Source organism: Pongo abelii, chromosome 20 (genome assembly GCF_028885655.2).
Source record: "Pongo abelii isolate AG06213 chromosome 20, NHGRI_mPonAbe1-v2.0_pri, whole genome shotgun sequence".
Taxonomy (NCBI): Eukaryota; Metazoa; Chordata; class Mammalia; order Primates; family Hominidae; genus Pongo; species Pongo abelii.
Genome location: NC_072005.2, coordinates 56967222 through 56990393, shown reverse-complemented (window position 1 = coordinate 56990393; position 23172 = coordinate 56967222). Strand labels below are relative to the sequence as shown.

The 23172-nt window shown below is 52.2% G+C and overlaps 1 protein-coding gene, 1 long non-coding RNA gene and 3 other non-coding genes across 10 annotated transcripts; 4 read left to right on the top strand and 1 right to left on the bottom strand.

Moving 5' to 3' along the window:
* Positions 1–70: 70 nt before the first annotated feature.
* Positions 71–14599, bottom strand: LOC112130112 (uncharacterized). 5 transcript variants are annotated; one of them, XR_008516267.2, is made up of 6 exons: positions 14393–14474; positions 13766–13887; positions 7476–7546; positions 6280–6478; positions 1631–1777; positions 75–1260 (listed from the first exon to the last, which is right to left on the bottom strand). It is a non-coding gene; the product is annotated as an uncharacterized LOC112130112 (long non-coding RNA). The 5 variants fall into 5 exon arrangements; XR_008516263.2 differs by having other exon boundaries at positions 6280–6442; XR_008516266.2 differs by lacking the exon at positions 13766–13887 and having other exon boundaries at positions 76–1260; positions 14393–14477.
* Positions 14441–22055, top strand: LOC100937188 (uncharacterized). 2 transcript variants are annotated; one of them, XM_063719620.1, is made up of 4 exons: positions 14441–14663; positions 17008–17048; positions 19878–19903; positions 20280–22055. In XM_063719620.1, exons 1-4 carry the CDS (start codon positions 14441–14443, stop codon positions 20311–20313), a joined length of 324 nt encoding a protein of 107 aa, XP_063575690.1. In that variant the 3' UTR covers positions 20314–22055. The 2 variants fall into 2 exon arrangements, with proteins under 2 accessions (XP_063575690.1, XP_063575691.1); XM_063719621.1 differs by lacking the exon at positions 14441–14663 and adding an exon at positions 14802–14928.
* Positions 16851–16941, top strand: LOC112130245 (small nucleolar RNA SNORD88). The gene has a single exon (XR_002912519.1). It is a non-coding gene; the product is annotated as a small nucleolar RNA SNORD88 (small nucleolar RNA).
* On the top strand, positions 19702–19793 carry LOC112130246 (small nucleolar RNA SNORD88). The gene has a single exon (XR_002912520.1). It is a non-coding gene; the product is annotated as a small nucleolar RNA SNORD88 (small nucleolar RNA).
* LOC112130247 (small nucleolar RNA SNORD88) lies at positions 20117–20207 on the top strand. The gene has a single exon (XR_002912521.1). It is a non-coding gene; the product is annotated as a small nucleolar RNA SNORD88 (small nucleolar RNA).
* Positions 22056–23172: the final 1117 nt, after the last annotated feature.

The window sequence follows — 23172 nt, the reverse complement described above, 5'->3', positions numbered from 1 at the left end:
GTGGTGCACCTGGACCCGCTCGGCTGAGGCTGGGGCCACCCCAGCTGTGTCAATCTCAGGCCTGGAAGTCTGAGGTCACCAGCAGGTGGGGAAAGGAAGGGGCTGTGACAGGTGCAGACAAACAGGCAGGGAAAGGCTCAGATCCCAAAGGGCAAGTCAGGGACGCCAGAACAGTTCACTCACGCTAGGACGGACCCTGCCCTGGTGGGGAGGTGGGGGGCAATGGAGGGTCTGAGGCTGAGAGGTTAGCAAGTGCCCGTGTTTTATTGTGGCGGGGAAGCCAGAAAAGGTACAGAGGGATGTTATTGCAAGCCATGCCTTCCCAGGGAGGGGCCCGTTCCGCAGAAGGGTGGAGTTGCACCAAATGCTGGGCGGTTCTGTGTCCACCTGGGGACAAGGGTGGACATCGGAGCTGAGGCTAGAACTCCGGGAAGAGAAGTTCCATGCAGACCACCCTGGCTGAGGGGGTGGAGAGTGGCTTCAGGGTGTGGCCTGCGAAGGCTGGGCACCAGGGGCAGGGCCACACAAACTAGCCACACTGCCGAGCTTAGCAGGACACTGGACAAGTGTCTGCAGAACGGGAGGGGATGCTGGACTTCTGGGGTGGAGGTACTGTGAGGACCCAGTGGGCAGGGACAAAGCCGCAAAGGGCGGGCCCTAGAGCGAGGGTTGGAGTTTGCCACCGGTCCCCTTGGGGGGCGTGGCCTGATATCAGGGGGTGGGGCCTCAGGGGAGGTCGAATATCCGGGGCGTGGCCACGCTGAAGGGGTTGGCCGGGCATCTGGCCATGGCCACCGGTCAGTGTCCTGAAGAGCTCGGGTGCTATTCCTTGGAGGTGCTTGGGTCTCATCCTCGAGGGTGTATGAAATGGGAAGGCCCGGGGTGTGCTCGGAGTCTGTGTCTGAGTTCCGCTGTTTGGATGTCTGCCTCGCTGCGCCCTGCTGCACTGCCCACCCGCGATAGCTCAGCCGCCGCGCATTCAAGGGCTGCGCTCTGCTTCACATGCCCACTGGGCTTAGGTAGGACACGGCTCCTGGGTGATGGCTAGGTGGGCCGCTGTACTCCCAGTCCCACCCTAGGCCCCACCCGCTTCCCGAGGCCCCGCCTTCCTCCCGAGGCCTCGCCCTCTCCGGTGTGCAGCATCAAGTCGCTGGCGTCCCAGCACAGGTAGGAGGTCACCAGGTAGGACGCCACCGGACTCGGGTGCACCGTCTTGCAGTTAACTGAAAAGAGCGTCAGGCTGAAGAGAAATCAGGAGCCCTGCAATGGGGTGGGGCCAGAGACAGACAGAAGGCTGGACAGTAAGCCCTGTGACCCCCAGTAAGAAAAGAGGGACTGAGACATCCTCTCCCACCCTCTGTGACAAGCAGACACACACACACACACACACACACGCCCTCACAACAGACAGACAGATACCTGGAGAGAGGGGACAAAAAAGAAAGGGAAACAGAGAGTGGGGGAGAGAGAGACATCCCACAGATAAAGTAGAACTGAGTCAGAGCTCCCCAGAGACATGCTAAGACAGAGGCCCCGAGGGGAACAGCACGGAAGTCTAGATACACCTCCAGAAAGCCAGAGACCAGGGCTGGGGTTAGGGAGGGCCCCCGCCCCCCGAGCCAACACCTACCAATGCTGATGCAGAGGAAACTGAAGACAAAGTCGGCCATGTTCAGGCAGAGGACCACTGGCCAGGAGGAGAGGGCCATGGGTGGGAGGAGGACTCAGCACAGGGCCATGGCCAGTAACATGAAGCCCTTGCTCATATGGATGAGAACTGGGGAGAGGGGGACAGGGGCCCCAGAGTCACCCCCAGACACCCTTCTTGGTCACCCTCCAAAGTCATCTCTGCTGATACCCACAAGCAGCCCAACAGACAACCCCAAAGTCTGGTACATCCTCAAAGTCACCCCTACTCACCTCCCCAAAGTCACCTCCTAGAAACCCCAAAGAAACTCCACTCTCACTCACAAGGTCACCCCCAGGGACCCCTAAAGTCATCCCCCAGTCACACCCTTAGAGTTGTCCCAAATCACCCCTACTTAACCTAAAACCCAATTCTCAGACACTCTCATAATCCATCCCACACAGCCCCCCAAGGTCACCCCACAGAGGACCCCCCAAAGGTCACCCCACTTACATCTTCAAGGTTACCCCACAGAATAATCACCTCAATCATTTCTTTCTTTCTTCTTCTTTTTTTTTTTGAGATGGAGTCTCGCTCTGTTGCCCAGGCTGGAGAGCAGTGGTGTGATCTCGGCTCACTCCAACCTCTGCCTTCGGGCTCAAGCAATTCTCCTGCCTCAGCCTCCCGATTAGCTAATACTACAGGCACCTGCTGCTGCCACGCCTGGCTATTTTTGTATTTTTAGTAGAGACATGGTTTCACCATGTTGGCCAGGCTGGTCTCAAACTCCTGACCTCAGGTGATTGGCTTCCCAAAGTGCTGGGATTACAAGCGTGAGCCACTGAGCCCAGCCTCAATCATTTCTAGAATCACCCCCACAGACACCCCTGGTCACCCTACTTGAACTCCTAAAAGGTGTCTCATAACAATTCATGTTAGTATCCTTAGTTTCACTCCCAGACACCCTCAACAGCACTCTCAAAGTTATCCAAGACACCTCGGTCACCCCAGTCATCTCCAAAGTCACCCCACTTCTGCTCTAGTCTCTGCTAGTCACCCCCCAAGGTCCCCTAGTGGCCCCATTCACATGCCAAGAACCTCTTCAGACATCCTAATGTCGTCTCTTGTTCACACCTGAGAGCCCCCACAAAACACACACAGATTTGCACACAAGAAAAACTTTCAAGTCGAATACTCTAAAACCAATGTGCCCAAAAGATTAGTTCCAGTTTACAGTGGATATTTATCCAACTTAGACTTCCAGCAGAAGAGAGTTTCACCTGTTTCTGAGATGCTACATCTCCTCCTTTTAGCCCTTTTTCTACTTTGTCTACTTTTCAACAGTGCAAAATTGTTTTAGCCAAATAGGCCAAGACCTCATCTGCTTTGTTTCTGGCAAACTGCACATCTCTAACACCCAACAAGAAAGAGAAAGGATCATCATACATACAGAACAGCAACAGCACTCTGGGAAGTGGGGGAAATATCAGACCCCTTGGTTTTTTGTTTTTGTTTTGTTTTGTTTTGTTCGTAGAGATGGGGTCTCTCTGTTACCCAGGCTAGTCTCAGATTACTGAGCTCAAGCAATCCTCCCTCCTTGGCCTCTCAAAGTGCTGGGATTACACGTGTGAGCCACCATGCCCAGACAGTTCCCTTAGTTCTTTCTGCTCATTGAAGAGTCAAGAAGCAGAGGTCAGGGAGAAGGCACCAAGCCAGAAACCAAGACCTTGAATGGTGAATTTGGTCTGCCCAGAACAGCAGCCTGACATCTCTTGGGGACACCCTCCACCCAACTCACATAACCCTGGTTGAGCGATTCTCCGGACCTATGCTGCCCTCTGGGCCACAGAAGTAATCATGTGATTCTGGCTGAGCCAATCACAGTACCCCAGCCACAGACCCTGCAATTGGCCCAAAGATGGACACATGACCAAAGCCAACCAATCAAGCTCTGCCCCAAGACTTTTTATTAGGAAGTTGTCAGGGAAGAGCAGTCTTTCCTCAAGGATTACAAGCCTGAAGCTGCCTAAGCCTTGGACCTAGCCTCATGGGGAGAGTAAAACTAAGAAGGAAAACAGACAAGAGAAAGAGCATTGAGCTGACACTCAAGTCCCTGGCTCTCCTCATCCCAGAAAGCAGCCCACTCTGTGGTTTGGTCAGAATGAGTGGACATTTGCAGCTACCTCCCCACCATGCATTTCACCTCCTGCCCATTCCCCATTCTCAGCCCCAGTTATAAGCCAATCAGCAAACTGTACTCCACTGGCCATATAATTGGCTCGGGGTGCTCATGTGCCCCAAGTCACACAGGACTTGCAAGAACTGTTGATAACTTTTTTCTACCGGACTCGGCAGCTATTACCAACTCTGCCAAGTTGCTAACAGCTCTGCCAGTTTTTTGTCTGTCTGCTCTCAGATCCATTTCCCGCCCTGCCCTGTTCTGCACTGCAAGGACCACATTTCCCAGCCTCCTTTGCTCACCATCTTACCACTGTGTTTGGCTAATGGGAGGCACTGGCAGAAGACTGGTTCTGGGAGGAGAGGGCAAGCCAGGGTATTTATCAGCCTCTCTATCTCTGCATGTGGTGGGTCTTCAGTAGTCGTTGTATCTATTCTCTGATTCTAGCCACTTCTGAGCAATCCAACCATGAGCCTATGCCTTCCAGAGGGCTCCTGTTTCTGGACTGTAGGAATACCACCTCCTCCCTTTGTCCTTTTGGCCGAGTAGCAGCATCCTGTAGTTCCTAACCCCTGGTTTGCCTCACTATTCCCTATTGGCTTCTCAGCTCCTCTGTTACTCACGAACCAATTCCCTGTATTTACTTCCTTCTGAAGAATCTGGAATGATTTATTTTCCTAACTGGATTCTGACTTGCCACTACACAGAGCCTTGAGAATGAAGCCAATCCAAGTAGCCAAAAAACAGTAATATCTGATACTATCACTTGGGCCCCTGGATCCAGCCATGCCTGAAGGCATTCCTACCTTTACCATTTTTCACTCAGGTGATCCCATAAAGGATCCCCTAGCTAGTTCAAGTTAGTTCACTCAAGCTAATACAACTAGTTCACTCAAGCTAGTTCAAGTTAGAGTTTGTGTCATTTGTGGCCAGGCACGATGGCTCACACCTGTAATCCCAGCACTTTGGGAGGCCGAGGCAGGTGGATCATCTGAGGTCAGGACTTTGAGACCAGCCTGGCCAACATGGTGAAACTCCGTCTCTACTAAAAATACAAAAGTTAGCTGGGCATGGCGGCGGGTGCCTGTAATCCCAGCTACTCGGGAGGCTGAGGCAGGAGAATCGCTTGAACCCAGAGGGTGAAGGTTGCAGTGAACCGAGATCACGCCACTGCACTCCAGCCTGGGTGAAAGAGTGAAACTCCATCTCAAATTTTAAAAAGTAAAAAATTTTTTAAAAATTTTAAAAAAAAGAGTTTGTGTCACTTGTTACCCAAAAACTCCTGACTAATTCAAGTCCCTTCCTTAGGACAGCAGGGAGCACAGAATTCAATGTTCCCTGCATATCAACTCCAAAATCACAGTCAAAACCTAAAAATAAGTAATGAGAATTTAAAAAAACAGAACTGAATGTTCATCAAAAATCTGGAGGGAGAACCTCCCAAAGCCAAGAAGCAATTAATAAAGTCACAGAGACAAAGGTGAAGAAATTAAACTACCTAAAAATCCTAAGGCTGGGCACAGTGGCTCATGCCTGTAATCCCAGCTCTTTGGGAGGCTGGGGCGGGCAGATTGCTTGAGCTCACAAGTTTGAGACCAGCCTGGGCAACATGGCAAAACTCCACCTCTACCAAAAATACAAAAATATAGCTGGGAATAGTAGCGCTGCCCTGTAGTCCCAACTACTTGGGAGGCAGAGGTGAGAGGATGGCTTGAACCTGGGAGGCGGAGGTTGCAGTGAGCCAAGATCTCATGCCACTGCACTCCAGCCTGGGTGATAGAGCTAGACTTTGTCTCAGAAAAAAAAAAAGTCTAGATTTCTGTACCTTAAAAAATAATAATAAGGGCCAGGCACAGTGGCTTATGCCTGTAATCCCAGAACTTTGGGAGGCCGAGGCGGGTGGGTCACCTGAGGTTGGGAGTTCGAGACCAGCCTGACCAACATGGTGAAACCCCATCTCTACTAAAAATACAAAAAAATTAGCCAGGCGTGGTGGCGCCAATTACCTACAATTCCCGGGTCAGTATCCAAGACCCTGCACCAGCCAGGAACAGTCACGGGGTCGGTATCCGAGAGCCTCCACCAGCCAGCAGCAATCACCTGGTCAGTATCCAAGACCCCTTGCCAATTATTCACAATCACCAGGTCAGTATCCAAGACCCTACACCAGCTATCAGCAGTCAACAGATCAGTATCCCAGAAACACCAGCCATTACCTACAGCCACAATTTCAGTATGCGAGGTGCTTCACCAATTTTCCAAACTCGCTGCTTCAGTATCCAAGGCTCTCACCTCCTGACTAATCATCAATTATCCCCAGCAACAAAGATCATGACCAAAACTACCTGTCAACAACCGAGACTGCCCATTTAAGTGTTCCAACCCCCAAGTTCCAAGCCTGGGCCATTGTCAATGTGCCCCTATCACTTACCTGTAGCCCCAAGCCCAGTATCAAAAGCATTGAATCAGTTACCTGGGAGTCCCAGGAGAGTCAGAAGGCAAGTGTGCTCAGCTCTGAACTCAACCAAAGTCCTCTAGACAACATGCAAAACCTCTCATTGTGCAGCTCCATTGAGGTCAATTCTTGCAGGTATGAGGCAGTGCCCAGGCTGGAGGCCAAGTTCTGAGCTAGACTTCTGGGGGAGGAGAAGCAGTGCTCTGACACCTCCTGCCTGCATGAGTACAACCAGGATGCTTGGAAGGCCTGCCCTGCCCTCACCACTCCTGGGACCCATCTCTCCACTTTATCCCAGGGACCCCTCCACCTGTCACAGAATGGTTTCTTCCTTCCCTGCAATGATCTTCACAGGTACTTTATGATCTCACCGCCCCAGGGTGGTCCTCCCAGCCATGGGATGGTCCTCCTTGCCATAGGATCCTCACTGACTGAGATGGTTCTCACTGCCCCAGAGTAATCCTCACTGCCCCAGGATGGTCCTCACAGCACTGGGATAGTACTCATTGTCATAGGATAGTCCCTAGTGCCCCAGGATAATCCTCACTGACCTGGGATAGTCCTCACAGCTCCAGAATGGTCCTCACTGCTCCGGGATAGTCCTCACTGCCCTGGGACAGTCCTCACTGCTCTAGAATGATTCTCACTGCCCTGGGATAGTACTCACTGCTCTAGAATGATTCTCACTGCCCTGGGATAGTACTCACTGGTCCAGGATGGTCCTCGCTGCCCTGGAATAATCCTCACTGCCCCAGGATTATCCTCATCACTCTGGGATGGTCCTCATTGCCCGAGATGGCCCTTACTTCCCTGGGATGGTCCTCCCTGCCTGGGATGGTCCTCACTCCCTGGGATGCTCCTCCCTGCCTGAGATGGTCCTCCCTTCCTGGGATGGCCCTCCCTGCCTGGGATGGTCCTCACTCCCTGGGATAGTCCTCCCTGCCTGGGATGGTCCTCACTGCCTGGGATGATCGTCACTCCCTGGGATGGTCCTCACTGCCTGGGATGGTCCTCACTGACTGGGATGGTCCTCACTCTCTGGGATGGTCCTCACTCTCTCGGATAGTCCTCACTCACTGGGATGGTCCTCACTGCCTCAGAGGGTTCTCACTGCCCTAGGATTGTCCTCACAGCCCTATAGTGGTCCTCACTTCTGGGAATGTTCCTCACTGCCCACCCCACTTCTCACTGCCCAAGAAGCTGCCCTCACCAACCTAGAGGTAGATCCTCAGTGCTGGAAGTATCAGTCTCAATGTCTCTTCTCTGGAGCCCAATTTAAATTTTCCTAAAATGAGAATAAATAATTTGCAAGGGAGGAGCTTTGAGAATACTCCCACACCAACTGGTGACCCTTGTCCCCATGCTCAGAGCCTGGGCCAACCGTGGTGATCCTGATTATCTTCCTTCCCCAGACTTGCTGGACCTTTCCTGGGCCTTCCTCCTCTTCTCCAGCATCACCAGCTTCTGGCTTTGCATAGCCCTAATAAGCACCATCCTTTTTACCGGCTCCAACCCAACCATGCTGGATTTCTTCACCTTCATCACCAGCATCCTGACAGGCACGGCACTTCCCTCAGGAACCAAGGCGAGGAGTACCTCCTCCAGTGCCAATCATGAAACCCAATCCCATCCCCACCACACTCCAATCCCATCCCCATCCTCACCATCATCTGCAATCCCAATCCCATCTCCTTCCAAATCTCTAACCCATTCCAATATAAAACATCAACCACCAGCCCAACCCTATCTCCAGCCCCAATACCAGCCTTCACTTCAAGTCCCATCTCCATCACCAACAAATCTCAAACTCATTCACATCCCTTTCCCTCGTGCCCCTACTCCATCCCAACTCTACATTCTTTCCAATCACCAAACCATCCTCATTACCATCCCCAACCTCTTCAAACATCTCAGCAACCAACTTAGCATCATGCCCAACCATCCTCAACGTATGTTTCAAATGCAACCCAATTCTATCACCTGTGAACTTCAATGCCAAACTCAATCTAATCCATTCCCAACTCCATCCTCTTACCCATATCCAATCCATTCTCATCCCCAACCATAACCTATCCTCATCCACAACCCACTCCCATCACAACCTACCCCCAACCACCACCCATCCCCACCACAACCCTTCCCCACCACAATTCACTCCAACCACAACCAACCCAAACCACAACCCATCCCATCCACAACCCACCCCAACCATAACCTAGACCCACAACAATCCACTTACAACCATAACCCATCCCCATCCTCATCCCCAACCACAACCCATCCCCATCCCAACCTACCCCCAACCAGACCATCCCTGTTCCAACCCATCCCCAACCACAAACCACCCCATTTCAACCCATCCTTACCCCTAACCATAATCCACCCCCAACCACAACCCACCCCAACTATGACCCACCTTCAACCACAACCCATCCCAACTACAACCCATTCCCGACACCACTCTCAACCTCGTCCTCTATCACTCAAACTTCAACCTCTACCCAATACCCAATCCTATCTCCTGTTCTAACCTCATTCCAAATCCTGTCCCAACATCACCAGCGGTTCTGTGATTTTGCTCAAGCTACTTCATCTCTTCTCTCCAAGCCACAGTTTTCTGATCTGTAGGATCAGGACAAAATTTGCTACCACATGGAAACGTACTGAGGATTGAATTAGAAATGTCAGTACTTGGCCAAGTGCAGTGGCTCACACCAGCACTTTGGGAGGCAGAGGCGGGCGGATCACCTGAGGTCAGGAGTTCAAGACCAGCTTGGCCAACATGATGAAACTCCATCTCTACCAAAAAACGCAAACATTAGCCGGTGGACTGCACCTGTAGTCCCAGCTACTGAGGTGGCTGAGGTGGGAGAATCCCTTGAACCCAGGAGGCAGAGGTTGCAGTGAGCCAACATTGTGCCACTGCACTCCAGCCTGGGCAACAGAGTGAGACCCTGTCTCAAAAAAAATTAAAAAAGAAAAAGAAAATGTCAGAGTACTCGATGGTAGCTATTTAACTGTGTACAAGTTCTTACCATGATAATCCTCCCATCCCCAGCCAAATAACTTAAAATTAATATTCAAATTACAATAGCTTAGTTTCCATGCATGTGCCCAATCATACTTTAAGGGGGGGTTAATTTGGAAATTAGGGATATTGTGTTCCTGTCCCTTGTAGTAATTGATCACAACTTTTAGTTGCTTCAGGAAAACGTTCTTGCAGAGTGATAATAAGGTCGAGAATAGAAAACATTCAACTTTCTATTTCCTTGTTAGTAAAAAGCATTTGGCCAGGCGTGGTGGCTCACACCTGTAATCCCAGCACTTTGGGAGGCCAAGGTGGGTGGTTCACGAGGTCAGGAGTTCGAGACCAGCCTGGCCAACATAGTGAAACCCCATCTCTACTAAAAATACAAAAATTAGCCAGGCGTGGTGGTGCACGCTTGTAGTCCCAGCTACTTGGGAGGCTGAAGCAGGAGAATCGCTTGAACCTGGGAGGCGGAGGTTGTGGTGAGCCAAGATCACGCCACTGCACTCCAGCCTAGGCAACAGATTGAGACTCTGTCTCAAAAAAAAAAAAAAAGCATTTATCCAGTTTATCTAGTAGCTCTTCCTAATTGTTTAAATATAACGTACAAGGTATAGAATATTGCGCAAAAAAACTATGAGTTTTTTAAAAAGTATAGAAAACACCTTGGTTTTAAATCATCTATAACAGAACATTTTTCTATAAGAAAACCATTTCTGTCTATTCCTCCTTTTAATTAAACAGAAAATACCTTCTATATTATTTTTCAATAACATCAGACAAAACTACCCAGTACTCCATTGTCCAGGGGAAAAAGTCTTTTCCTATTCACAAATTATCTTTAATTCATGTCATTCCAATATACCCAGAACGACCAAGTTCCTTGTCTATTGCTTCTGAAGCCCTAAATTAAAGACCCAATAGAATGAAAATAATCAATCCTAATCCCTAAGGGCTTGCTGTGTACCAGGAAATGTGCCAACCTCAATAACTCCTCATGACGACCCAAGGAGATGGGTCCTATGATTGTGCCCACTCTACAGATGAGGAAACTGAGGCTCAGAGATATGGCATGGCTGCCCTAAGTCCAGAGGTGGAGGCAGGGAAGGTCCCTGCTGTTGGCCTCAAAACCCGTGGTTACAGACTTACCATTGCCTGGTTAAAGCCCAAGGCTTGCACTTTCAGTGTCCTCTAGCAGGACATGGTCAGAAGCCCATCTTCCTGCTTAGGAGCTAAGCAGGGTCTGGGAGGTTAAATAAAGGGGGGAAATAATGAGCCAGAGCCAGGCAGCCACATGACTATGGGAAGGAGTCCTTACATATCTGATTCTCAGCCTCCTAACACCTGTGCTCATGCAGGAACCAGCATCATACTGGGTATCCTGTTCTACCTGCTGCAGGCCCACAAGTACCTGCAGGAAGGCATGACCTACCAGCTGGCACTCAGCTTCTACCTGACCTGGGCCAGTGTCTTCCTCTTCCTGATGACTGGTATGGGAGAGGATGAGGCTGGGTTTGGGCATGGGTTCAGGGATGCAGACAGGAATCTTGTGGGATAGCATTTGGGACAGGGGTGGGTTGTGAACAGGGCTAGATAGGAAGTGACTGAAGTGGGAGGCGGGATTGGGGATGCACATGGGGCTGGATAATGGGGATGGGACTGGGTTGGAGTTTGGGTATGGGTTAGGGACAGTGTAGGGGAAGAAGGTGAGTTTCGGTTTAGGGATGGGTTTGGCAATAGGTTAAGGGATGGGATGGAATTGATGATGGGTTTAAGAATAGGTTTGGGGATGGGGTTTGATGCAGAGCAGGGCATGCAATTGGGCCTGGGGACAGGACTGTGATTGGGATTGGGCGGGTGAACTCTGTGTCTCATCTCCCGTACCCTCTTCCTCTCCACAAGGCTTCTTGTCCTATCTGAATTACATGGACTTCTGGTCTATCCTGGCGCTCCAGCCCATCCGGACCTAAGACATGCGAATGATCCCACCGCTGGCCTGCTCCCACAGCTCTCTGCCAGGTATCTGACAACCCTGCTCTCTGGCCCCTAACCCCACAAAGACTTATCTTTTTTCAGTCCCTTCTGACCCGCCTCAATCCAGATTAATAATCTATCTTTTAAAATAATCTGTATTTTCTGCCCAGAATATTCTTTAATTTACCTCCAAGCCTTGGAAGCATTGGTGGAACTGAAACCCCTCTCTGGGGCCATCTTTGGGCCCTCTGGGGTAGAGGGATAGGGAAGGGAAGGGACTCATAAGTCAGGGACTCAAGGCACAGGGTCAACAAAGAGGCCGAGCCAATGGTCCCTGGCATACAGATAGTGCTTAATCAGTGTTTGCCGAATATCTCATTCTCCCCAAGCCCTTTTAGCTTCAGCCTTTATTTTTGCAGTCCTTAATAATTTACCCTTCCGGAAGCAAATTCCCCCTGCACCCACACTTCACCTCCTGCCCTTACCAGTAGCTCCTACCACCACCCCATCTTTCTTTTCCCCAGAGTCCCCCAGCACAAGGCTGTGTAATGGCCCTTTGAAGATGGTTTGGGGCTAACAGAGAGCCATTTCCTGGACAGGGCAGAGTTGAAAGCCAAGTACAAAGTCATATCATTGTCCTACAGGGCCTTGCCCTGGGACTGCCATCTATCTCCCTCTCATACAGTCACTAAGCTGCCTGGTTTTGAGTCTAGGTTCTGTCACTTAGTTGCTCTGTGACCAGAGGCAAGGTGTGGAACCTATCTGTAAAATGAGGATAATAATAGTGCTTTAATCTAGATAGGATTTAACACAATGCCTGGCCCATAGTGCATGTTCTTTCTGTACTATTGCAATAATTCTCCCCCTTGTCTCCTGCAAAAGGCTCCCAAAGTTATTCATTTACTTATTTAATTTTGAGATAGGGTCTCTCTCTGTCAGGCAGGCTGGAGTACAGTGGTGCAACAGCTCATTGCAACTTCAACCACCTGGGCTCAAGCAATGCTCCCACCTCAGCCTCCTGAGTAGCCGGCTCCACAGGCATGTGACACCAGGCCTGGCTAATTTTAAAATTTTTTTCTAGAGATGAGGTCTCTCTATGTTGCTCAGTCTGGTCTCAAACTTCTGGGCTCAAGTCATTCTCCTGCCTCGACCTCCCAAAGTGCTGGGATTATAGGGTTAAACCACCACTCCTCACTGCAAATTTCATCTTTAAACACAGATGGAGCTGCAACTATATGCCAGACACTGGATGCATAGCACTGATCAAACTAGACATGAATCCTTATCCTTATGGAATTGACACTCAGCAAGGCAGCAAAATATGTCCGTAAACAAGTAGTTAGGGCTGCGCATGGTGGCTCACACCTGTAATCCCAGCACTTTGTGAGGCTGAGGTGCGTAGACGGCTTGAGCCCAGGAGTTCAAGACCAGCCTAGGTAACAAGGCGAAACCCTGTCTCTACAAAAAATACAAAAATTATCTGGGCATGGTAGTGTCCTCTTGTAGTCTTAGCTACATGAAGGCTGAGGCAGGTGGACTGATTTGAGCCTGAGAAGTCGAGGTTGCAGTGAGCCATGACTATGCCACTGCATTCCAGCCTGGGTGACAGAGCGAGATGCTGTCTCAAAAAATAAAATAAAATAAAGCAGACAATAGGTTAGAGGTAAATGTTATGATGAAAAATATAGGAGGGTAGGTGAGATGGGATTCAGAACAAGAGAGCCTCACAGTCATATGAAGTGGAGGCAACGAGGTCAGGAGACTCCATTCCAGGATGACATCTGAGCAGAGACAGGAGCAAGGAGGCAGAAAGCCATGTAGATGGGGGAAAAGAGTTCCAGGCAGAGAGGACAGTACATGCAAAGTCCCTGAAGTAGAAACGTCCTTGGCAGGTTCCAGGAGCACCAGGGAGGCCAAAGGAGAGGAAAGAGATGCAGGCTGAGAGGGGACAGGGGCCAGATCACTCAGGGCTGCGTGGGTCACAGTGAGGACTTTGCTTTTATGCTAAAGTGAGGCAGCAGCCAGTGACATAAATGTCTCTCATTTCCTTAAGAGAGGAATGTAGGTCTCTTCCTTTTACTTCAGAACACAAGGCTCATGAAAGGAATCTCCTCACTAGAAAGAAGAAAACAACCCAAATGACCAGGGACCCGCTAAACAAAGTGTGTTCAATTCACACGAAGGAGCCCTTTGCCATTGTTCAGTGAGTGAGATAATTCTGTACGTACTCATTTGGGGAAACAACTTACGAGACAAATTAGAGTGGAAAAAAGTATCTTTATCCATAATGTGTGTGTGTGTGTGTGTGTGTGTGTGTGTGTGTGTGTACAAAGTCCACACTAGGCCAGGCGTGGTGGCTCACACCTGTAATCCCAGCACTTTGGGAGGTTTGAGGCAGGAAGATCACTTGAGGTCAGGAGTTCGAGACCAGCCTGGCCAATATGGTGAAACCCTGTCTCTACTAAACATACAAAAAAATTAGCTGGACGTGGTGATAGGCACCTGTAATCCCAGCTACTCGGGAGGCTGAGGCACGAGAATTGCTTGAACTCGGGAGGTGGAGGATGAAGTGAGCTGAGATCACACCACTGGACTCCAGCCTGGGCGACAGAGCAAGACTCCATCTGAAAAAATAAAACATAGAGTCCACACCAAACTGTTGACAGTGAAACTCCTAGAAAGTGAGTTTGGAGTAGAGAAGTTTCCTTTTTTAATTTTCAAAATAATCATATAAGTGGAAAGACTGTACAATCCTATCAGTGGAAAGACACTCCTCAGATCTCCAACCCTACCAAGAATGCAGGCCCCCAGGCCTTAGACCATCAAAACTGAGTGAGCCCCAAAGGCCTCCCTCGGCCCCAGGAGTCCCAGCTCCCAAACCCCTCTTCTCCCAAACACGGGAATCACGACCCCAGCCCCTCCTCCCTCAGACCCAGGGGTCCAGGCCCCCAGCCCCTCCTCCCTCAGACCCAGGGGTCCAGGCCGCCAGCCCCTCCTCCCTCAGACCCAGGGGTCCAGGCCCCGCCCTCCTCCCGCAGAACCAGGAGTCCAGGCCCCCAACCCCCGCTTCTCCAGACACAAGGTCCCTGCTTCCGGCCCTTGCGTCACTGTTCTAGCCCGGCCTCTCACCGTGTAGGCTCCGCCTCTAATTCTGCGCCACGTGGGCGCTTTCCCAGGATGGCCCCCTGTCAATCTGCGCACTGGCCCCGCCTCCAGCCCAGTGGCTGGGTCTTAATTTCGGTCCGGCCCTTCGGCTTGGGTGCCACCCAGCAGCCTCACTCAGCTCAAGCCCCTGCCGCGCAAATAGTCCCAGCGGATTCTCTCTCGGGTCGGGCCGCCCTCGGGGTCCTTTCTCTTCACGGCCCATCTTTGGTGCTGTCTTTAGAATTGCCGGACGCAGGTGACAAGACAATCGTTTCCATCATCTCCTTGCCACTTTTTGTCAGCCCCAGAGACAGCGTCTCCTTGCTTGTTCAGGAAGATTCTAGCGGAAGCAGGCAGTATTCCTTTCCCTAAGCATGAAATGGGGTTTCCCAAACAGGCGTGTGTGTTGGACGCCTCGGACGGAGCGCGGGCTGGCGCCGAGGACCGGCCTTGCGAGCGGCGCGCACTATAAAGCTGCGCGTGCCGCAACCCGCCCCCGTTTTGGAGAGAGAAATGCTGGGGTAAGCCTCATAAGTTTATCACTTTTTCCCGGCTGTGTGGGAAGACGCACGTGTCCTGAAGGGTTCGAGGCTGCAACGGGAGCGGCCATGTAGTCCCGTGGAAAGGGTCACGGCGTTTGCAAGGACCCAGAGAGCGCTCTCCGGGGCGAATCTGGGAGTTTTCTGCGGGGATGGTGGTGGCTGTTTGGGCCGCCTGGGGGTTTGCGACTCCTACAGCTGGCGCGAGCAGGGATGCCGGGGCGGACCCTCCGTCTGCTCCGCGGCGGAGGTCGCCCCTTGTGTTTCCCGCACGCCGCGGGCCTCCGCCATCTTGTCGGTTTGGTTGAGGGAGAGGGGTGGGCGGGCTGGGAGGCGACATTGAGCTCTTTCCGAGGGTTTCCACCCCCTTGCTACCTACAGATGCTTCTTTAGGAATTCTCGTTTCTAAAATTCTGGACGGCTGGCATTTTTGTGCAACCTAGAACAAAGTCTGGGGGACGGGAGAGGAGGGGGTTTGGGGGGGTTCCTTAGGGGCACAGATAGGGTATCGAATTACCAAAGAAGTGAGAGTGAGGTTTCTAGGCGAATTGCCGGGTTTGAGAACCATGTAGGAATGGATATAGAAGGAAGCAAACGAGGCCTTTGCTTACCTGCAGGAGTCATTCTGACCGTTCGTGCCACGTGAGAGGGTTTTGTTAACGTTAGTTTTTGGCTTAGGTCCTTTAAGGTCTTGAACATCGGTTTCCTGACTTGAGCGGGGCCCATGCCCCTGCCGAGAAGGCTCAGCCTGGAAGCAGCTAGCCGATTTCTCATCTGCCCCACCAAGACCCAGCAAGGATCTCTACTTGACTTTCCTCCTTCAGGCAACCACCTAGAAAATCGTTGTTTGTTCATGTCACAAGTGAAAGTATCTTTCTCATGCGTTCATCGTTGGCACGTCCTCCTTTGGCAATATTAAAACCTACCAACAAATGAGAAAGTTTAACATTTGCACCATCTTGCCATATTCAAAAACTTTGTGCTTAGTGTTTTGAAATTAAGTTTCATGGCCCGGCGCGGTGGCTCACGCATATTGTCCCAGCACTTTGGGAGGCCCAGGTGGGTGGGTCGCTTGACCCTAGGAGTTCAAGACCAGCCTGAGCAACATGGCAAAACCCCATCTCTACAAAGAAATAGTAAAGTGAGCCAAGCGTGGTGGTGCGGACCTGTAGTCTCAGCGACTTATGAAGGAAGTGGGAGGATCCCCTAAGCCTAGGAAGCGGAGGATGCCTTTAGCCAAGATCGCACCACTGCACTCCAGCCTGGGCAACAGAGCAGACTCTTACCTTGAAAGAAAGGTTCATATTTCATTCAAAATAGTGTACTTGTGTACCTGCAGTAACATTTTTCTACTTAATGTTATTAGCATTGTCACCCTTAATGACATTAATTCCTTAATACTGCAATTTAACAATCTGCTTTGTGCCTGTTGTTCCTCAGTCATCTTCGAAATGTCTTTTACAGCTGATGTGTTAAAACCTGACTCAGTCGAGGGTCTCTGCTCATTATTTATTATTTACAAGTTGGCTTTGTTTCTTCCTAGAATAGCCCCCTTCCTTCTCCCTTCTCTCAATAAGTTCTTCCAGGGGACTTGTGTCTTGGCAGCTTTCTCTGTTTATGGGTTATGTGCAGGTGTAGTCAGTGCTAAAGAAACCTGCAAACAGTGGGGGATGAACACCGGGGACCTCTTCATGTAGTGCATTTGGGGTCCTACCCATCCCATGAGGACAGTCCCCCGAGGACCTGTGACATTGGGGAGGTTGGGTCATCTTGGTGTCTCCATCAGCAAAACTGGTCATTCCTACCTTCTGGATGGGTTTTGCGTTTCCTACTCTTTAAGCTCTGTTAGCTTGGCCTCTGTCCCTGAAGGTAAGTGGCTTCAGGACCTGGTTGCAGAGGGGCTGGGGCTCCCATGATGTCCAGCACTGGGCTCTGATCACGCCTGAGGACGCAGTGCACCCCAGGACCTTTGACACCTGGGGGTCTGAGGGGCCCCAGTTTTAATGGCTTGTGGACTTGTAGACTATTTTCTCCCCCACCCTCACTGTGTCTTTGTTACAGGTGCAGCTTCAAGCTTAGGACCACCCACCATGCCCATCCAGGTAAGAACCCTTGCTCCTGCTCCTTCACTCACCTGGGTTTAAAATATCTCACTGTCTAGGTTGACTTCATACCGTACCTCTAGGAACTAATTGATGTGCCAATGATTGTACTCAGTGTTTACATACAAAAACCATCTCAGGCCGGGCGCAGTGGCTTACGCCTGTAATTCCAGCACTTTGGGAGGCTGAGGTAGGTGGATTAGAGGTTTGAGACCAGCCCAGCCAACATGGTGAAACCCCGTCTCTACTAAAAATACAAAAAATTAGGCCGGGCATGGTGGTTCACGCCTGTAATCCCAGCACTTTGGGAGGCCAAGGCGGGTGGATCACGAGGTCAGGGGTTTGAGACCAGCCTGACCAACATGGTGAAACCCCCTGTCTCTACTAAAAATACAAAAATTAGCTGGGCGTGGTGGCGGGTGCCTGTAATCCCAGCTACTCAGGAGGCTGAGGCAGGAGAATTGCTTGAAACCGGGAGGCAGAGGTTGCAGTGAGCTGAGATCGTGCCACTGCACTCCAGCCTGGGCAACAGAGCAAGACTGTGTCTCAAAAAAAAGTAGCCAGGCGTGGTGGCACATGCCTGTAATCCCAGCTATTCAGGAAGCTGAGGCAGGAGAATCACTTGAACCCAGGAAGCAGAGGTTGCAGTGAGCCAAGATGGCGCCATTGCACTCCAGCCTGGACAACAAGAGTGAAACTCCATCTCAAAAAAAAAAAAAAAACCACCCATCTCACAGCTGTGGAAAACTAGGCAGGCAGGCCTGGGTCCAAACCCCAGCTCTGCTGTTTACAGGCTTGGAGACATTCACCAGGCCATCACTCTTCTGTGCCTCATTGCTGTGTCTGTGGAGCAGGCACCGAGCAGATGGCCTGGGCCAGTAGCGCTTCCTGCCTTCCAAAGGTAGGGCTTGAATAAGAAGAGGAATGCGTGGACTGAAGGGAACAAGCATTTGTGTTTCAGGAGAAAGAACTAATCAAACATGTCCAAACTTAGCAGTGGAAAAGAAACAGTAACTCCCAGGTGATCCTGTCACGTTACTTCTTGGGTTTTGTAGGCTGAATGCAATGTGTCTTTAAGCACAGCTTAGCCTGCAGTCAACCATTTATATATAAACTGATACAATTCAAGGAACTCCTATTTTCACAATAAAAATAACAGGCTTTATCAGGAGAACTGTTTCAAAGAGCAAAATCAGACAAGCGTGAGTGTGTGTTATCAGAAAAGAGACAGGTGTTCTCAGCTCTGGGAGGATTTTCATGTGTTCCTTAGATGTTAGGAGCTGGAAGCGTGGCTGCAGCGAAATAGAACTGAAAGTGTGTTCTCTGGGTTCTTGGAGGTTTCAGCTGTTTCTGGCAAGGAAGCTGGCTTTTGGGCAGGGTAGGCTGGGATTGCAGTTCCCCTGAGTTTCTGAGGGTCCTGTGCTTTCTTTTTTTTTTTTTTTTTTTTGAGAGTCTTGCTCTGTTGCCTGGACTGGAGTGCAGTGGTGCGATCTTGGCTCATGGCAAGCTCCACCTCCCAGGTTCATGCCATTCTCCTGCCTCAGCCTCCCGAATAGCTGGGACTACAGGCGCCCGCCACCATGCCCAGCTAAATTTTTTTTTTTTTTTCTGTATTTTTAGTAGAAATGGGGTTTCACTGTGTTAGCCAGGATGGTCTTGATCTTCTGACCTCGTGATCCGTTCGCCTCAGCCTCCCAAAGTGCTGGGATTACAGGCGTGAGCCACTGTGCCTGGCCGGGTCCTGTGCTCTTAATCCAAGATCCTCTGTGGGGTAGTGAATGGAGCTGAGCATTTGTCATGGCTGGCTTAGAGGGGATTCCTGGGGACATAAGGAGTGGGGTCAGTGCCAGTTGGGTAGGGATGTGTGAGATGTGAGAAGACAGAGCTGGTGCGGGATAGGGAGGGCAGAAGGGACATGTAGCATCTGTGGATTCTGGGCCAGTGCCTTCCCTATGACCGTCCAGATAGAAAAGTTCCTCGCCTTGTCCAGTCTGGCAGCCACTGGCCATGGGTGGCTCTTGGACACCTGGCATGTGGCTAGTTTGTGGCTGGGGGCTGGGTTTTTAATTTTTCTTAATTAAACAAGGGCCCCCTCTTCATACAAAGCATATTTCTATGCAAAATGGAGCTTTTGGTGTTTCTGTGGTTGTTAAACAGCAGCTCGCACTGAGCGAGCACCTGCAGTGTTAGTGCTTTTGCGGAGAATAAACTGAACTTATCCTGCCAGGGTCCCAATGAGAGGCAGCTGCCCCTTCCCCATGTCACAGAAGGTTATGATGAAGTCAGAGCAGCTTAGAAGAGCTGGGCCGGGGGCAGCAGAGGTGATTGAGCGGTATCCCGTTAGGGCACGGGAGGCCCAAGCAGAAGGGTTTGGCCCCGTCCTCTGACTGAACCCCACAGATGTGCCTGTCTGCAGGCATCTCTAGTCCCGTTTTCCAGAGAAACACTGCTGCTGGGGGGCGGGGAGGGGTGAGGTCAGTGGGCCTAGATCATACAAGTAGCCACACCCAGGCTGAGCTGGATAGGGGCCTCGCATCCCCAGGGACCAAGTGTCATTCAGTTTGTTGCCTGATCTCTCAGCACTCTTCTGTGATGTCACCCTCAGGACAGCAGGTGGTCCTGGGACCCACATCAGGAGGGAGTGAGGGCACCGGGGCCTCCATGATGTCCAGCACTGGGCTCCGACTGCCACTGAGGACACGGTGCCCCCCCGGGACCTTTGACACCCGGGGGTCTGAGGGGCCCTGGCTCTGGGGAGGGCTGGTGGGTATCTTGGCTGCCCTGCACCCCACTGACCTTCTCCCCTCCCCTGTGCCCTGCTGCCTCCAGGTGCTGAAGGGTCTGACCATCACTCGGTAAGAACAGAGGAGACTGCCTGTTACTCGTGATGGTGAGAAGGCGGATGTAGACAGGTGCCCAGCAAGTGCCGAGCCAGGCGCTGCCCTAAGCACTGGGCTCATTAACCTTCTTAGTAACCCTCTTAGGGGCGGAGGTGGGATGGGGGCGGGGGCTGGGGCTGGGTTGCAGTGAGATGTCCAGTGTCAGGGTTCTTGAAAGGGCTGCACTTGGGGACCCCGTGATGTCCAGCACTGGGCTCCAACTGCCCATGAGGACACGGTGCACCCCGGGACCTTTGACACCCGGGGGTCTGAGGGGCCCCACTCCAGGAGGTGATGGCGGGGGTGTGGCCGTTTACTCCATTCAGTGCCTTTTCTGTGTCCTTCCCGACAGCATCCCTCCAGACTCTCTGCTGTTTCCTGCCTAGGCGTGGCTGCAGCCATGGGTAGGAAAGTGCTGGCACCCACCCACCTGGGCCGGAGCTGGTTCTGCTCCTGCTACAGGGACACTGAGCTGGCTATCTCGGCACTTCGGGCAAGAACCGCAACAGGCTCTCCTGGGTCCTGCAGGTGTACAGCCGGGCCCCTGCCTTGTGCCTCAGCTCTGGAGAGCTGCTGCTGCTGGGTGACCTGATCCAACCTGACAAGGTGCCATCTTCAGCTACCACTGCAAGGCCCTGAGGGCAACAGCACCACAGCACTGCCCACCCGGCTGCTGATGGCCTGGTGCCAGCTGGGAGTCCTCCCGCCACTTGGAGGCCACTGAGCCGCCCTTCCAGCCTCGGCCCACCATGGACAGGGGTATCCAGCTTCCTCCTCAACCTCGTCCTCTGCCCCTGAGCCAGTGACGCCCAAGGACATGTCTGTTACCTGGGTCCTGTACCAGCGTGAGCTGGTCAAGGGCATGACAGTGCTGGAGGCCGTCCTGGAGATCCAGGCCATCACTGACAGCAGGCTGCTCTCCATGGTGCCAGGGCCCGCCAGGCCACCAGGCTCATGCTGGGACCCAACCCAGTGCACAAGGACTTGGCTGCTGAGCCACACACCCAGGAGAAGGTGGATAAGTGGGCTACCAAGGGCTTCCTGCAGGCTGGGGGAGGAGCTGCCCATACACCACCATGAGACCTGGGCCTGGCTCTCGAGGACAGGCACCACCTGGCCTGGTGCTCCAGGGGTGAAGCCGGCCAGAATCCTAGGGGAGCTGCTCCTGGTTTGAGCTGCAGTTAGGAAGCACGGGACATGGTAGGGGAGGCAAAAAGCCTTGGGCGCTAACCTCCCCATGGAGCCATTCGGCGTCCCTCGAGCTAGCCACACCCTGACACCATGTTGAAGGGCCCTGAAAGAGAAGGGTGTCTGCCCCCAACCTCCCCCGTGGGTGTCAACTGGCCAGACGTCATGAGGGGAGCAGGCCTCGTGAGTGGACACTTACCGTGCGTCCCTGGAGGGAGTGATCCCCCAGGCATCGTGTGCCATGTTACATTTCTGCCCAGGCAGCAGGGTAGGTGGGTACCATGGGTGCCCATCCCACCAGCACATGGGGCCCCAGAGCACTGCAGGCCAAGCAGGGCGACCCCACGCCCTTGATATAAAAGCATTTTGAAGCTTTTACTTCGAAAAAGCACTTTTAAGTTTTTGTAAGGATTGGTTTGTTTTGCGTTTTTGAGACTGTTTGGCTCTTGATGCCCAGGCGGGAGTGCGATGGCGCAATCTTGGCTCACTGCAACCTCCACCTCCTGGGTCCAGGTGATTCTCCTGCCTCAGCCTCCCGAGTAGCTGGGATTACAGGCACCTGCCACTACGCCTGGATAGTTTTGTATTTTCAGTAGAGTTGAGGTTTCACCCTGTTGGCCATGCTGGTCTCGAACTTATGACCTCAGGTGAGCCACCATGCCTGACCTGTCATGGGTTTTCTCTTAAGGTCTCTGTTGCTATGCCTTCTCTTTGAAAGCATGCCTTGGCTGTGTGCTGTGGGCAGCCAGTCCCTTCTGATGGGTCTGCTGTGTGTGGCTTCTGTATGGTCTTGAGTTCTGAATCTGGGTTTAGGGTGTGTTGGGGCCAGAATCACAGGTGACAGCTCTGTGAGAACTCTCTGAGCCCCGGCAGTTCTGGCTTCACAGCTGAGGTCTTGGACACAGGGGCCCCTATTAAACAGTGGACATGTCATTCCAAACTGTGGTGCTTAATCCTCTGTGGGTTCAGCTGCTGAGCTGCATCCAGGGGGATCTACCCAGGCCTCTCCCCACTAGCAGGCCCCCAGCTCTGAACGGGTCCTTCCAGCAGGCTGCTGGGAAAGGGTGGGCTCTTGTCACCAGGTGGGAGTTGGTCACAGCCACAGGTAACCCCACCTGGCACTTAGGGTCTCCATGAGCCTGCAAGGAAGCAGCCAGTCTGTCCCAGGGCCAGAAAGTGTGAGCGGCGTTCATTCCTCAGCCTTCCCAGGGTCATGGCTCCTGGCATCCATCTGGGGTGGCCCATGACCAACCAGCTCCTCTAGGGAATGCGAGGAAGCGCAGTGAGGCAGGTCTGGGGACTCCCCAGGGATGAGTCTGCATGAGAGGCTGCCCTCAGGACCCTGGGAAGAAATGGGCTAGGGCAGTATGCAGGTGGCCCTTGTGTGGAGGAGGGGTTGTCCCAGCTTCCACTCCCTGGCGTTTCTGGGCCCTGTGCCTTTTTTAGGTCCTGGTCACTGGGAGTGGCTTTGAACCTTCCTCCGACTGCCCCGTCTAATGGGGGCCAAGTGGCTGTTACTAAGCGTCCACTGTACCAGGGCTCCCTACGAGTTCCCTGGTTAGACGGTGCCACATAGCCATGGGTGTGGGGCAAGGCCTGGGAGGGGCTGGCGCTCTGCTCTAGGCCACATAAAGGCAGCCTCCCCTTGGGGGGCCAGGGGCTCAACACAGCGCCTGCTGCTGCATGAGTGTGGGCGGAGTAGCTCATCAGCATCTGATAAATGATTGCAGTGGTGGATGTGTGGCCCATGTGATGGTTGGGACCTGAACACTCCATTTTATTTAACCTAAATTTAAATAGCCACACGTGGTCGTGGCTATTGTATTGGCCAGCGCCTCCACATCACTTGCAGCAGTTAGAGTGCACAGCCGAGAGTGTCATCGGTTTTCCCTGCTCTCTGCCTGTCCCCAGGAAGTTAATTTTGGGAGTTGTGGAGTCCACTGGGTTAGAGTCGTGGTTCTGCCAAGTGAGATATCAGGGCCTGTCACTTGCCCAGAGGCGCACAGCCTCGGAGACGAGGCTTTGAATCGTGCACCTTTCTCAGGTCTGCTGCCAGA

Bases quoted from the DNA above. Each gene is read 5' to 3' on its own strand.
- LOC100937188 (XM_063719620.1), top strand. From the start codon at position 14,441: ATGGCCCCCTGTCAATCTGCGCACTGGCCCCGCCTCCAGCCCAGTGGC. The intron at 17,049-19,877 runs GTAAGAACCCTT...TGCTGCCTCCAG, and splicing joins CACCCACCATGCCCATCCAG to GTGCTGAAGGGTCTGACCAT. The intron at 19,904-20,279 runs GTAAGAACAGAG...CCTTCCCGACAG, and splicing joins AAGGGTCTGACCATCACTCG to CATCCCTCCAGACTCTCTGC.